At 38.8% G+C, this 17,363-nt stretch overlaps 1 protein-coding gene across 1 annotated transcript in view; it reads right to left on the reverse strand.

The window, feature by feature from the left end:
• Positions 1–16,775, reverse strand: part of LOC139714481 (uncharacterized) — a 37,949-nt gene extending 21,174 nt beyond the window's left edge. Inside the window, exons 1-3 of the mRNA XM_071626186.1 lie at positions 16,647–16,775; positions 13,701–13,832; positions 6,526–6,697 (exon numbers count right to left, since the gene is read on the reverse strand). Of these exons, the coding sequence (XP_071482287.1) occupies positions 6,526–6,697; positions 13,701–13,720 (192 nt within the window). The 5' untranslated portion in view covers positions 13,721–13,832; positions 16,647–16,775. The remainder of the gene's footprint in view (positions 1–6,525; positions 6,698–13,700; positions 13,833–16,646) is intronic.
• Positions 16,776–17,363: the final 588 nt, after the last annotated feature.

Here is a 17,363-nt window from a genome sequence, read left to right on the forward strand (position 1 = left end):
ATCAGGATCCAATTGGATCAACATGCAGCTGTCCAGTAGAATACACAAATTGTAGCCTACGGTACATGTACATGTACAACTGAAGTCAACTACATTGTACATAGAACCCTGCTTTGAAATCAGCAGTGTGTATACACTTACATTTGCAGACTGTAACAAAGGCATGCAAAACTCAATCTACACTATGTATACATGTATTTGGCAAATACTCTTGTATCAGAACACAATGTACACTTACAGTAGTTGTGGGTTTCAGTGTAACTATGACGATTACATATATTATGTACTCTGTCGTGTAATTACCCTTTATCGCTGTACCACGTCAGGTACATTGCATATCTCCTCCTATACACTGTGTCTGTACATATCAATGCTAACTAAACCTACAGTGCAGCCACAAGTACCGGGTAGTACTATGGTTGCACATTTATGAATGGGAACACTGTCTGCATATGTGTATACTGCACACAGGTATTATACCGACAACACATAGTACGTGTACCAATGCGACACATTGTATGTACCGGTATACCAAATGTACACGTGTATGTTGTACAATGTAGATATTTTGAAACCAGAACAGAAAATATTTGTCTCTTTGCTTGCTGATCAATAGTACCCCTACTTGTACCTTCTGGTGCCACAATGATTTTTTCTCTCTCTCTCTAATGTACACATGTACACATAGGCCAACTTGTACAATACACCATGTACATTATTGTACACTAGTATACCGTGAATCCGTTTGAAAGCATACATTCTGATAAACATTGTTCAATATCCTGTGTTAAAATGACAGGATGCCATGCTAATGGGTTCACTGACAGCCTAGGTTGCTGGATGAGACTGACTGCAGACACTAAATGAAGAAATGCGTAACAGCTGCATGTGTGTGTGTTTGTGCGTGAAAGAGAGAGCTTGATTTTGAGTGTAGCATAACTTCAGGAAAGTGTATAATGAAACCAGAATCTCTACTTTGCATCGAAGCTCCAACCATGCCATGGAAAAAATACTGGTAGTGGTACATTGTTTGTGTTCAATCGTGGGTGTTAATGAATTCTCACTATCACAAATGAATTCAGTATTATGTAGAAACTCCAATAGTGGTGGCGCTTTTTAATTTCTGTAATAATGTGTTGACAACAGAGACTCCAACTCTCCCGTTTTCGACGGGAGATCTCCCGCCGAAAACCCATTTCTGCAAAATCTCCCGTTCTCCCGTTGGAGATTTAATTTCTCCCGCCCTGGCTCAATGTCTCCCGTTGGAAAGGATTTCTTACTTATTGCTATCGTATGTTGCAAAAATAAGCCTTAGATAGCACCAGAGAGCATCTATAACCCTAGGAACTTCGCGCTTCGCACACATAAACTTGGAGTCTCCCGTTTGCCAGGGGTTTCAGGCGGGAGAATCTCCAGATCAGAAGGTGCTTTGGGTTGGAGTCTCTGTGACAATGCTGCACCACTGCACAGCGTGATATGTGTATTTGGTGATATATGAGTGGGTGTGTGAAGATCACCTCATTCATTTGCACACGGCGTACAGTCAGCATATGGATCCAACTGATAGCGGAAAAAAAAAAGGCTTTCATCAACAATCGCACAAACTGTATACGTGATAGGGAGACTTGGAAATGTTTACAAATCCAGTCCAATAGGGAAGAATTAATGTTATCATGAATCTTGGGTAATAGACCGGTGCATAATTCCACTTTGGGCATGAGAAGAAAAAGGTCATTTGTACGAACAGGGATGTTGGTTTGTAAATTCACAGAGATCAAGAGCATCCGTAAATGTGATGATTATCAGCACATCTCAGACAGTAAGCCGCTGCCTGGTACTTGGCAGTATCAATTGAGAAAGAAAAAAAAAATCTTACATACACATGAGCTAATTATCAACTGCCTTTGTCTGGCATGAAGTGTCCTTAAATGATGAAATCTCTGCCTCTCAAGTAGCACATGGCATTCCTCGTTATATATCATAACAACTTCACAAGTGAAGGGTCTCACGTACATTGTAATAAACAGTCTGCTGATCATGAATGGTGCAAATCACATTTCAATTTTGTTTGTTGTCTTGGCTTTAGAGATAGAAAATACAATGTACCTCTTGTTATGAGGCATGCATAAGATTATACTCATAAGGCGTTTTCACATCAGCCCGATAAAAATCCAAGCTCGAGATATTTTCCAATTTCCCAAGTCAGAAAATAGCGCGCTATTTCGAAACATCGGGCTGATGTGAAAGCGCCGATACAGTCCTCCTCACTAGCCAGATTTGAAAATGTTGAATATGTGAAATAAACATGTTCATACTTATGTTTTCTATTAATGTAGTTACAAAGTAGTTGTTCATTTGTTTGGGGGGGGGGGGGGTTATGTGTGTGAGAGGAATTCATATGGAACTGGAAGCAAGGTCGTACTGTGAAAAAGGTTCTGGATTTGTAAAATGAGAGTCTTGGGGTTAAATTCTGCCCAGTGCAGTCATCCTTGGACAAGATGCTTTGCCTACAATGTCCCTTTAGACCCAGGTGTATAAAATGCTGGGGTAATGATATAGACAAGGACCACTTGGAGAGCAGTGGCAACATTGAAGATGTTATCATGTTACCCCATACAATGATATAGGTATGTAGTACTAAGTAATATCAGATCATATCTTTTCTACAAAAGCACCTCTACGTACGGCTCTGAACAATGCATATGATTGCTGTACAATTGTATATCATGCTTTAACACTTTTTATTTCCCCTGAAAAAATATAATATATTGTCTGTTTTACTATACAATAATAAAACAGACAGTTTTGGCACGTGTACATTGTACTGCATCTGGAAACAAGCCTGAACTGGCCAGAATATTTGCTTGTGAACAAATGCTTGACTTGAGCAAAATGGTAATTACAATGCCTTCTCAATCATACCAACAAGGAAAGACAATCAAACATTGAGTCGTGCTGATGAGCAAGCCGTGTCTTCTATTCTCATAGGATCTGTCTGTCAATGTTCAAGCTTCTGCTTGTCTGTGAGCCTGGTAGTCAATCTATCTGCCCATATCCCTCTGTCTGTTAATCTGTAATCAATTGTTCTTTGTTTGTTTGTTTGTTTGTTTGTTTGTTTGTTTGATTGTTTGATTTCATTTTCTACAACATAATTTCAAACATAAATATTTTTTTCAGTGATATCAAAGGAAACATCAATATGATATGGATTACAATGTACATGGTGTGAAGAAAGAAAATAAATGTGTACATTAATTCCATTAAGTAAAATTGATATTGTATCAAAAAATTTGCGAATAATTACCTACCTAGGAAATTATGCAGGACTGTCACTATAAGCAGTTGCTTGAACATGTGGCAGCCCAGAAAGCCTACATGTGTACAGTATGAGGGGGAAGGGGGGGGGGGGGGGGGGGACAGAGATGGGTAGGAGCATATGTACGATATATATATTTTGTTTTAGCAGAATGGGGGAATCATCTGTCCTTTACAGATGTATCTGTCTGTGTGTCTGTATCTGTGTGTACAGTGTATCTCTGTCTGTCTTTACATGTACATGTACCTCCCTCTCCTTCTGTCTCTTAGAGCTCTGTCTGTGTGTATTTGCAAGTGTGTGCATGTGTGTCTCCCTGTACACATACAGTATACACATAAAGAGAGTATACAACCATCTCATCTGTAGAGTACAATTTGTACATAGAGTATTATCTATACAGAGTATATTATCTCTCTTTCCCTTCTTTCTCACACTTAAGATGAGTCTGCAATACACACTGCAAGCATGCAACAGGTGGGAGTCTTCCTCCTCAATATTGTTCCATGTGAGTCACTTTCCACCAGCAGAGATGATCAGGTGATCCGCAAACTATATTCTACGTAACTTGCTGACGTCAGTTGAGATGAAAATCTTGAGCCCGAAGTGTGTACTTTAACACACATTCTTCCGCTGTTCCCACGGAAAATTCTACTAGTCCTCAAACAGCATGTTGTACGTTTCACACGTGAATTCGTGACTGCAGTGACAGAAGCAGCCCTAGCATACAACTTTGATAACAGCTGAGTGAACTACACTCAAGTTTTTGTGTTTCTTAATAAAATATTACAGCGCATGTATTCGACAAATACACACAATCAAGAAGTGCTGTCAAGTACATTTGATTATCTCTTTGAAATGGACCGTGTGTAAAAAAAATATATATATTATATATAATAATAATAAAATAATATATTAACCACTGCCCAACAAAGCTGCCTATTAGTGAAATATTGACACTTGTGATTATAAAGAAGAATACACAGCATCTCAGTAGGTTTTGAATTGTTTTGATGTGGATTATTCCCTAGTTTACAAAACCAATAATATATCTAATGTTAACACTTGCTGAATCAACCATTCAGAAAGTGATGTGAATTTCACCGAAAGCTTTCAGGAAGTGAAGTCAAGCAAAGCCAAGGGAATTTCCCTTAAACTCCAGTTCCACTTCTGTGACTTGTCGGGTGATTTATTTTTTTTTTTTTCTTCTTCTTCTTTTGGTGGTACACAGTGGGTATGCACACTTTTGATAGCATTTATTACTACTAAATACTTTCTGCCTTTGATGAGAAATGATGAACACTTAGCTGATACTACACACGCTTTTGTTTTTTGATAGTACATTTTGTATGTTTAAGCGCCTACAAGTATACATATATGTATGTGTGTGTGTGTGTGTGATTTCTTACATGTTATACCCAGGGCTGCCAACACTGGAAACTAGATGAGAGTGAGACTCCCATAGGCCAATGCTATAATCTAGGAGTCAAAATGAGTGAGATCAATAGAAATGCATGCAAATGAAATAAAGTTTTAGAGTGAGAAAGGACCAAAATGAGTGAGTCTCACGCTCAATGCGTGAGAGTTGGCAGCCCTGTATACCATCTCATATCCTTTCTTCACACACATCTATAACATATCCCATTACATACACAGTTTGCTTCTTGTGTGGTGTACAAGTCAAGAAGAGTCTAAATATAAAATGCATGACAAGGCAGGTGGCAAGCAATCAGTCAAATCACACTAATGCTATCTTTATGTGACTAAGCTCTACTCGGTCACCACACCCGGCATTAGTATTACAACAGACGGTGTGCGTGAGTGTGTGGACACATACTGGTATATACATTTGTGTAGTGTGTGAGCATACGTGTGACGCAGCAGCTACCACTTGTGTACAAAAGATGTAATCATACACCTTGTTTTAGGATTATGAAAACAAGCACTGTAGAGCAATACAAGCTTCATGGTTTGTAGTCAAGTAGTCTGGATTTCTATGAGAGCAATTATTCTAGCAATCTATTGCACTTACATCCGTATTTTGGTTTCATAACCTATCCGTATTCTGGTTTCATATCAAATGAACTACAGTACCACAATTCAAGTAATTTTGATAAACCACCACTATCACAGGAAAGGAACAGCAGCTTTCCATATATTCAGATGTTGCAATAGCGCTAGCATTTTAATATTCAAAAGAACTATAGTCTTGTACATGTAGGTCTCAACAAGCAAAGAGAAACATTTTTAACTTTCTTTCATTCTTTCATACAAAAGCTTGCAAGCTTGGACGCAGTGCAGTGTATTGAGCATGTACATATGTACGAGACACAGTAGTTACATGTACTACATGTGTAATCAAAAACCGAGTTTTAAGATTATGAAAACAAGCACTGTAGAGCAATACAAGCATCATAGTTTGTCAATGTACATTTGTAACAGTAGTCAAGTAGGATGGATTTCTTGAGAGCAATTATTTTTCATAGCATGATAGCAATCTATTACACTTACATCCATATTCTGGTTTCATATGAAATGAACCTTGGTTCAAGTAAATTTGATTAACCACCACTATCACAGGAAAAGAACAGCAGCTTTCCACGTATTCAGATGTTGCAATAGCGCTAGCAGTTATTCAAAAGTTGTACATGTAACGTCTCAACACGCAAAGAGAAACATTTTAACCTTCTTTCTTTCTTTCATACAAAAGCTTGCGAGTTTGGTAGCAGTGCAGTGTTTTGAGCATGTACATATGTACGAGACGAGACACAGTAGCTACTACATGTGTAATCAAAAACCGAGTTGTAATATTATGAAAACAAGCATTGTAGAGCGATACACGCATCAAGGATTGTCGATGTGGCAGAAGTCAAGATGGCTGACGGCTCTTGAGAGGAAACAATAGCATGATCTGTTCTACTGACATCCGGACTCTGGTTTCATAAATGAAATAGTCTATGAAAATGACAATGAGAAAAGAACAGCCCGGCAGCTTTCCATGTATTGAGATGTTGCAATTGGCATTAGTACTTTTTTTATCAGCTGTAGGACTCAACATGCTTTTATCATATAGAGAAACATTTCAGACTTCTGAGTTCTTTCTTACATAGAAACACCTGTGAGTCTGGTAGCAACAGTGTTTTGTTCTGAAGACACAACAAACTACGGTGTTTTGAAAAAATGGTCTCCAGTCCTCTAAACCCTAATTTTACCTGTCTATCTTCTCGTCTGTTTCTGCGTGCTGTTCGTCCCGTCACGACGGCGCGCCGCGTCGTTCCATCGGGCATTACGATGTGGACCTCCCGCGCTAGGGCTGCCCGGCGCCGCATGTGGTACCAGCAGAAGTACAGACCCAGTTTCAGGAACAGGGCCACCACCACCAGGCTAGAAATGTAACACAACCAAAAATTTGTCATTTCAGTACAAGCATAATACGATATGCCATGGGCTGGGAAGCATTACCCTACAGTAGCTAGTGTACATTGCACGGCCAAAGGTAATGAAAAGTGACAATTGCTTGCCTTATTTTGCAAGGGTGGTATTCTGAAAATCTTCCTAAGTTTCTTCCTCAGTTTCTTCCTAAGTCAGAAACTTAGGATAGTGCCTAGGAAAGACAAAATTGGTATTCTGAAATTTCTTCCTAGGCACTTCTTAATGCAAATTAGGCCATCCTTATCCCCACCCACGTCCTTTCCTAAGCCAATACGAAATGCCGTATCTTAAGGAACTAACCAATGACAATCGCATATTACTATGACGTAGGGTCAAATGCACGAGAGCGCGGCATGTCCCCTTTCTCACGCTCATTTCGCGCATCAAAGTACATGTGCGCGCAATGACTAACAAGCGCGCCTATCACGATGCTTGCAGTTTGCTATTCTTAACAACGTACTTAGGACAGGGGTGGAGCTTTCCTAAATATTTTTCTAAAATTCTTTCCTAAGTGCATTCTAGAATACCAACCTCTTCCTAAGTCAGAAATTTGCATATTCCCGCCCCCTTCCTAAGTTTCTTCCTAAGTGTACTGAGGAAGAAACTTAGGAAGATTTTCAGAATACAACTTAGGAAGAAATCCTCACTTTGGAAGAAATTTCTTCCTAGGAAGGATTTCAGAATACCACCCCAAGAGCTATAGAACTTCACTTGTGTACAACATTTAATTCCCAATAAAGATTACTGTAAGAAAATGTAAACCCGGCTATATTCCATGCTACAGTACATACTACAAATATCCCATAATATGATATAAACCAAAAAGGCGCTCGATTGGCTAATCAATATTATTTGATGACTACTACATTGTACTGTAGTACCCTAATCCCACCTTCAAAAATCCAAAATAACTTGGTACAAGAGGTATAGTACATTGTAAATTACAATTTTTTCCAATCACAATATTGACTTGATAATCCAATATTTCATTTGTGCGCTTTCTCTTGTAACATGAAATACATGTACACCCTTCCAATGTTACTTACACACATACAAAATTGTACACACACATCAACAGTGTGCATGGTCTATTACAATGTATCTTCACATGCCTTTCAAGTTTATTCATAGTCATAAACTTTTAGCAATGGTAGCATGAGTGAATAAATTGTGTGTGACTCTGAAAGTCACATGCTTAGGCATGCATTGCATTGTACAGGTTGTACATTACAAAATTTATTGCAAAACTTCATGCACCATCAGCAATACCATTCATGCCATAAAATACCATTGTACTCCATGATATTACTGTAAAAACGAATTGGAGCCGACGGGCCTTCTTGCTGCATACAATGTACAATTTTCGTGAATTGCCACTGGTATCCAATGCATATTGTGTAGGCAAGAACTTTCGCGTGCATTTAAATTTCGCGAATTTTGGCGCGTGAAATTCGCAAAATTAGAATGCACACAAACATTGCACCTTGCACCAGACTATCAAATATGTCAGATTGGGGTCTAGGGCAATTACCCCCTGGGCAATTACCCCGCACCCTTCCCCTGGCCCTAATCCTAATCCTGAACCTAATCTTAACCCTAACCTAAATTCCTAACCCTAAACCTAACCCTAACCCTAATCTTTACTCTAACCTTACCACTAACCAAACCAGTATTTAACGGGGGGGGGGGGGGGGGGGGGGGGGTAATTGCCCTGATACGGTCAGATTGCTATATCAATTAATGGGTGCATTTATCAATTCACTTCTGGCACAGAATTAAGATTTCCAAACTATTTTCAAGGAGTTTGGACAGTTAATAATACAAAGCTGACCCTGTTTTGATTATGGGATTTGAAATGTGTTTCCGACACGCTAAAAAAAGGACAATCGCAAACACGTTTGAGCCAGAAACTAATTTCTGTAGAGTTGAGTTCAAAACACTAAAGCTATTTTGAAATGTGTTTATAGCTACAGTAGGACCTGCCAACTCCGACCACTGCCAACTACACATCTCCGCTCCTCAGGTCAAACTGCGCAATGGAGCTGCGCAGTGATAAAGGCCTCCCAATCAACTCACGAAAGAGTTGATAAATGCCACAACTCAAGAAATGCCATCCAAAAGGCGTTTGCATAGATTTTAATATGCATTTTGATAGCTGGCATTGAAACGTATTTCAAATATGGGAAAGTTGACAAAACACAGCAAATGTGACATGGGCAAAGTGCACTACAAACTCAAATTTATGTGCAATCAACATAAAAACAGTCTCCTTTTAATACACATTGCCTCCATGGGGAAATTACATTTTGTACCCTTGGAATAAAAATTCTCTGTGATGACGCACATCAATTATTTCCTAAGTCACAGGATACTTGGGACTAAAAATGGCCATGATATGATGACCTTTAATTTCCTCCCATAATCATGATCCTATCTCTCGCTAAATGATTGCAAGGTTGAAACATTTAGTGAACACACGTGTAAACTGCATCATCAGTGGATGCCTAACTTTTATCCCCCATTATAGCACATTTTAGGCCTAATGATGCTGTCAGTACTACTATCATCATCATCATCATCATCATCATCATCATCCCACTTGTATCTATTACTAGTATTACTAAATCATTTATAATAAAATACAAATAAATATTGTTATTTGTAATATTTAGTATATACAGTGTATTGTTGTCATTACCATCATTAATACCAGAATAACAATGGACACATAACATGCAATTATTTAAAGGACAAGTTCAACTTCATACACATGTGGATTGAGTGAAGGCAACAGTATTAGTAGAACACATCAGTGAAAGTTTGGGGGAAATCCGACAATCCGTTCAAAAGTTATGAAATTTTAAAGTATCTGTGCAATCACTGCTGGAGGAGAAGGCTACTACAGTGTATGATGTCACATGCGTACAACAATATAAGGAAAATAAAAAGAGAATTTCACAAAACTTGACTTTTTGAATAAAGTGCATTATATACAAGCTACTGACTATGTTAGGGGTAATATTATTTCCCCTGACATCTGAAAGAGAGAAGTCGAGTGTTCTTTTATTATGTGAGAAAAGTGAGAATATCTTGAATTTTCTTTATACTTTCTTTATATACTAATAGCTGTACTCATATGACATCACAAGCTATAGTCCTAGTAGTCTTCTCATCCAGCCGTGACTGAGCAAAGACTTCAAAAATTCATAACTTTTGAACGGATTGTCCGATTTTCCTCAAACTCTCATTGATGTGCTTGCTGCATTCACTCAACCCACATATCTATGAAGGTGAACTTGTCCTTTAAAGCATCATCAGCTGAAAAGCCTATACGTAAATATGGGAAATGTACAAGTACATTGCTGGTATATAGATATTTTACACCTTTTTATTTTCATTTCACACCTCTAACATTCTCTGAAGGTGTTTTGGGAAATAACAAACTATGTCACATGTTTGCTTTCCATGAAGTAAAATAAAAAATTATAAAAAACTAAAATTCTTGAAACTTCACATGAGTATGTACACTGTACAAGTGTACTGTATACCGTAAAGTTCCGTGTATAAGACGCACCCGTATATAAGACGCACCCCTAATTTCGGACCTAAAATTAAAAAAAAAAAAAACACACGAAAATGTCCACGCAAATATTGCGTGTGTCATACATATTATTTCAGCTCAATATTTCCCTAGAATGCAGCATGTATTTGCTCTATTTTTCGTTTCCTTTTATATTTTCTTTTAACGGTATTCATCGGGTATCAACAAAATATGGAAGACGCAAAATGCGAGACTTGTCTCGGTACTCACTTGCTATTGTTTCGCCTTTCAATCGTGGTACATGTGTCATGCATATCGTACTCATGAGTATACAGTACGATCTTTGCTGTCATACATAGCAGAGGGTGTCTCGCATATTGACGCATGTCAGACTGGAAGGTTCATCACGAAAAATAAGAAAAACATCAACAAGTGTAGCAGAGGGATCATACGGCAAGACGTACGGTGCGTACGGTAATTACACTCATGCACTGTTACCAGTAACATGTGTGTCTATTGTACCATGCTTGTATGCACAGTGCTAGCCTTTTGCAAAAGGCAGCTCGCTATAATTTCAGCACACGCACACAGAGAGCAATGGACTTGCACACACAGCGCGCAATGGGTTAGCGCGCTTCGATCCGATCGCTGTGTGCACGCGAGTCCATTGCAAAAGCCTCTCTGCAGCTGCTGCCTTTGCCAAAGGCTTGCTACTAGCTAGCTACAGCACAGTGTAGCTATGCTATCCTAGCTGGTCTCGCACTCGTGAAATGAAGAGCAAACGAACGACATGGATATGCATGCATGCTTCACACATCGTTCATATTTACGGTGACATAGTGTCGATCCTACTCCGTATTTTACAGCTTTTGTCTATGGTCATATTGATACTAGTACATTGATAAGTTTTACAGTATCGGTAATTTAGTAATGATACCTGTACATCGCGTATTCCAGCTACTAGGTTGGCTGTTGGTAGCTTGGTAGACTGACATCGGTAGCATACAGCAGTGCTGTTACAGCTGTTGTCTATGGCCAGATTGATACATCGTTACTGCACAAGGCCGATGTAAGTGTATCTCGTATTTGCAGCTTTTGTGGGTGTCCAGATTGAAAGATCGCTCTTTTATCCGTAAGTTCTAGTGATTGCTTACCTTCCAAACGTCGATGGGCATACATGGCCCCAAGTTGGCCTTATAAAATTGGGTGTACATGACGGATTTTTTTCCTCGATTCGACTGTACCCGTGTATACGACGCACCCCCGATTTTCAACGTTTTCCGACGAAAAAATAGTGCGTCTTATACACGGAACTTTACGGTACTGTGTACATCTACATGTTGGAAGTGTTTTCAGGAGAAAATGTCTGACCATATACTGAAGTTTGGGAATTTCGAACTTTGAACAGAAAGAAATTTGCACAAGACAAACCCCCTCAACATATGCATTCTCTTTTATAGAGACTGTACAATGTATACTGGTATAAAATGTCAGAAAAACCCATCCCACAATTTCTGAGAGACAAAAAAGTGCTCACGCTTAATGTACAACTGGTACATCATGTAACATGCAGCAGATTGTAGGCCAATATTTGAACTGATTGCACAACATGATCACACACTGTGTTGATAACATCTACATGTACACTGCTTAGTACTGTGCACACACCATGAGAGGGAGAGAGAGCATTCCCCCTGCAGTAAATCAGCTGACTTCAACCCACCCACGACACATACTGAGAATCCTTCTACTCACAAACCTTTCATATTTTACTCCACAATGATTCACTGGAAATCAGAGAGGTGCATCATATTGCAGTAGCTACACTACACTTGCATGACTGTACAAATTATAAGGATAAATGTTTTCCATATTGACAAGACTGTATTTCCTTTTTTCCCCAAAACAACAACAACAATGACTGCATAATCCTGGAGCATAAGTCATGTTCATGTTCACATCAAGGTGCCTGCCAGGATTTGCGAGTTTCTGTATGAGTATGACTAAGACAGTGTGAACAGGATTGGGGGAATCTCCTCCACATCCTGATCTGCAAATGAGTAGTTTATATCCACGGCAAGCATACAATACATCCAGAACAATACAGCATAGTTTACTATTGTGGGCAGCAATGTTCAGTGTACTGGGTGCCTCAGTGTACGCATCTTAGTCATGCAGAACTCTGTCCCCAGCGCTTTCATACTTTTTATCCACTGCATGATTAATTCTTCACTATTTTTTTTTTTCATTCTGCAGCTGAAACAATTAATTCTTCACTATGGTGTTTTTTTTTTTCATTCTGCAGCTGAAATAATTAATTCTTCACTATGGCTTTTTTTTCCCATTCTGCAGCTGAAACAAAAGCACTCACAGAGAGCAGACCTCTGCCAAGCAGCTCATTTCCACCCATACAGCTGTATACACGCAAGCTGAAAATCGCCCAATATCCCAATCCAATCTAGAAGCCTTTCGTACGTCAACAGTTTCCAGCTACAAGTGTATGCGACACCTCGCCTGAGCAGAGCATGCACTTCAGAGCGCGTACATGTTAACCGCAAATACAGTGAAGTTGCATCTTGAATTCCCAAGTTCACTGACCTTATCTGCAAAAAGACCAAAAATCCTTCAAAATCTTTCAAAATTCAAAGACCACTACCAAAATGTAATTAGCTCTTCCTTGTGTCATTATCAACTTTTCCTGCAAGTTTTGTTCAAATCCGTTACCAACTTTTTGACCTATTTTGCAAACAGACAAACCAATGCAATGATCACTAAGTAACCTCCATCCTTGGCACAGGTAATAAAATGTATAATTATGGAAATGTCAGCTGAGCCAATTCTAATTTGGGATTTGTAATCTTATAGAAGCTTTAAGTTTGAAGCTGTTGCTGACTGCCAATATTGTTTCTATTTTTTTTTTTATACAACTCAATCCATTTTTACTGACTGTACTGTAAAAGTACATGTACATAAAGATATCAAAAACATGAGTAATGTTTTTCCTGTAAAAGAAGTCATAGTACATATGTACATTGTACATAATTTTCAGTCATGAGCAGCAGAATGACAAGAAATGCACATTACATAAGAGCACAGAACAATTTTTCCTTCATAAAGCATTATATTTATAAAAATTTTCTCACAATGTCTGCTTAAATTGTCTTATAAAAAATTCCAAATGATATTCTCTGAATGAACTAGTGAACTAGAATGAGCTAGTATTGTATTATATAATCCCTTTTCATCATTTTTAAAATCTTTTCATTGATCAATCACCATGTTCCCCCTAAAAATACAAATCAACAGCTCCTACCATGCGCTATCTGTACAGTACTTAATGACAACAAAGAACAACTATCAGGAACAAGGAAAAGGTTGATTACAAATTCGTATAAATTCTAGCTCAATACTCACATGTAAAAGTAGTATTCCATGATGGCAGTGGGTAATTAAACCTGAGAAGTAATCCAAAGACACTGTCCAGCAGCAGCTTTTGTTTCGCACTTACAGCAAACTTCCCCGTATACTGGATACACGACTTGATCACTATTGATGCAAACAGTCAAACAAAACTGTGAGCACAGACGGCTGATTGTCATGTCCTGATTCAGTGATGTATCCTGTGTAAGGAATTTAAAAAAAAAATACATAAAACAAAGAAATCATTAATGATATGTGATGATACAATATGTAGTTTCTTGCGGGAACATAGTAATGGAAGCAATAGTATGTAGAAAAAAATAAAACTAACGTGGCACAAATCACATTCAAAGACTAGGTAAACAAACTGTATACAGGTAGCATTGGCAAAGAAGAGACCAAATTATGTATACAGTGAGTCTATCATGCATTTTTAACTATCAGAATACTGGTAATGCATCCAAACAGAAACTAAATTGGAAAAGTTAAACAGCCATTTCTTTTTCAAATTTGCTGCCTGTTTTACAGATAAGTGATTTTTTCTTGTTATCATTATTATTTTTTTTTGCCCAAGTGGTAACATGTTCTACATGTCACAATGCAATGTTGAGCTGTAAAGTTTGTCCAAGTGCTGTTCATGTATGGACAATAGGATAACATCATGAAAAACAGTGCCGAGGTATGGAGACATTCTACCCATAATGATGCTCGTTGCCCAAACAAAATGTTGAAAAAGATGTTCATGAGGCGCTGCTTAAACTGTGTACATGGCATACGGCTGGCAAACCATAGTGGATCCGCCACTGTGGCGTATGTGCGCGCATACGTACGGTATGTGTGAGGGTGTGTGTGTGTGTGTGTGTGTGTGTGTGTGTGTGTGTTTATGCATGAAAGAAGATTGTGAAAAATGTGGTTAAGAGGATGAAAGAAAATGAAGCCTTTAAAAAAAAGGCTAGGAAAAGGGGGGAAAGGAAATGAAGGAAAGATATCTAAAAAAATGGAAAAAAATGAAACAGAAGATTTACAAAATAGAGAGTTCACTGAAAGATAATGGAAGGAAAAAAAGAAGAGAAACTGGCATTATAAAGGAAAGCCAGAAAGAGATGGATATATTTGAAAAGACAAGAGGAAAGCAAAGAGAAACAGAAAAGCACTATAGGTAAAATAATAATAGAATGAGATATGAATCAAAGCTGGATAAAAGCAATGATGATTAGAAAGGAGAGAAAGAATTATACAGGTTGAAAAGGAAATGAAGAAAAGGATTCATTAGAATTACATATAAGAAAAAGATTATGGAGAGGATAGAAAGGAAAGAGAATGCCATTAGCCCGTTTAACAGTTAGAACTCAATCAATTCGCTTTACAGGTGCAAATGAATGGAATTCAATTAGTCCAGATCTCAAGTCCAACACTACACTTTCTCACTTCAGAACATTATTCAAACAACATATTTTGTATGTATATTTAATACATTGCTTTTGTTTTTATTGTGTACATAATGTACTTTTGATTTATTTTGTGCCGAATAAAATTGAACTGAATTGAATTGATCCTAGTAGTTGGAAGGAAAAACAACCTAGGAAGGAAACAAAGAATAATTACGCAGAAAATACAGTTAAATAGGAAATTGAGAAAGATAGACAGAGGAAAACCACAAAGAAATGATTCATAGGAAGGAAATGGAAATTTAGGTATAGATTCTACCTGAAAATGAAAGAGGAAGATATAGAAGAAAGAAAAAGATATAAGTGGCAGCACACACTCGCGCACGTGCTCAACCGCTTTGAAGCTAAACCACTAACGCCAGACTTGCCAGAAAGATAGATTTTAGCTTTTCAACGACAACATAGAAAAAGCTGCTGTGCAGCTACATTCCGACCAAATGATCGACCCCAAGCGCTGAACGTATTTGTATTGTGCTTGTGTACACATCGAGCGGCATTTCAAGCAATTGAGATTTTCTAATTTCCTGACACTTTAATAATGTCTATTCGACTTTGGAGACTCAGATGCAGAGACTCCAACCCCAAGCACCTTCTGATCTGGAGATTCTCCCGCCCGAAACCCCTAGCAAACGGGAGACTCCAAGTTGATGTGTGCGAACCGTGGAGTTCCTATGTTCTAGATGTTCTCTGGTGCTATCTAAGGCTAATTTTTTTTCAACATACGATAGCAATAAGTAAGAAATCCTTTCCACCGGGAGACACAGAGCCGGGGCGGGAGAAATCAAATCTTCAGTGGGAGAACGGGAGATTCTGCAAAAATGGGCTTCCGGCGGGAGATCTCCCGTCGAAAACGGGAGAGTTGCAGTCTCTGCAGATGCAAGTATTTTTGTAGGTTGCTGAATAACGACGGTGAGTTTGTGCATGTTTGGAGATCATTTGACAAACAGGTGCGAAAGTACTCTAGCACCAGATTTCTTCCACCTCCCTTTTATAGTGATAACACTGTGATACTATATCAGTAGTAGATGTCTACTAGTATTATTAGTATTACTAATCTATCCCCATTGTCACTTCTAAATGCAAATGAGTTACAACTGCGACCAGCCCCAACGCAAAGCTCCCACAGTGTAGGTGTACAACTAGGAGCGCCTGCCCAGGGTTAGGTATCAACCTATCTATTTTAGGCAATGCAGAAAAGATGGCATGATCGTGCCATAGCAGTGATTCGATTATGATTCAATGATCAGGGTATCAGTGCCAATGCCGTATGGACTGGAGTGGAGTGGGTTCATTCTCCAATCAACCTGGCCACAACATACGAGTACAATATAGCCAGTCACTGACACTGAAACTGTGCAGTGTCTGCACTGCAGTAACCATATCATGAGCAAGGACGATTGTCACGATTGTCGAATTGTCTACGACTACGACGATATTTTTCGGTGCAGGCCTACGTCATTTTTTTTTTTTCAGTTATTGGACAAATACTCACATGTAGAATTGGTCAATCACAGTTGTTCTACAAAGAGATGGAAACAGTGGCATTACGTGAACATAAATAAACACAAGATCCACAGGCGCTGATTCAGACACTCTTCGCCGTTTCAATGCACTCCGCCGCTGCGCTCAATGGGATTATACGTATGGTCTCTTGCTTGGCCCATGGGCCATATCCATGGTGCATGGGGTTCCTTGTGTGTAATGATTATGATGCGCTAGCTACGTACATATGGCCGACCCGTTTGTGTGTGTGTTATGAGAGGTGATCAATGAAGCAAGCAAGATAGCGCCACAGACAGAGTGGTATCGGGTGATAAGTTGGCAGTATCTCAGTGAGAGAGGGCAATGTTTTACTTGTCATTTCGCCGGTTATTTGCTCTTTCTTGCGCTTGCAAATATCACTATAATTGTGGTATTTTTCAAGGTTTTAAAAAATGCCGATTCATATCAATTAAAAGGCAAATAGGAGTTGTGTGCATGCGTGCGTGTACTTGTGTGTGTGTGTGGGTGTGTGTGTGTGTGTTAAAACAATTACATTAGGAGGAAGATCGATGAAGGAGGAGGAGGAGGAGGAGGAAGATGAAAGGGAGGAGGAGGAGAATAAAAAAGGTCAAGATAAAGGAAGAGCAGGGAGGAGGAGAGGTCGAGGACGGAGGGGACTATATTAGATAGAGCCATGTTAGCTCTCACAGCTTAGTGTCCCCTCCCC

Source organism: Diadema antillarum, unplaced genomic scaffold (genome assembly GCF_040938485.1).
Source record: "Diadema antillarum isolate AM-2024a unplaced genomic scaffold, OU_Dant_1.0 seq00002291_RagTag, whole genome shotgun sequence".
NCBI classification, from domain to species: Eukaryota; Metazoa; Echinodermata; class Echinoidea; order Diadematoida; family Diadematidae; genus Diadema; species Diadema antillarum.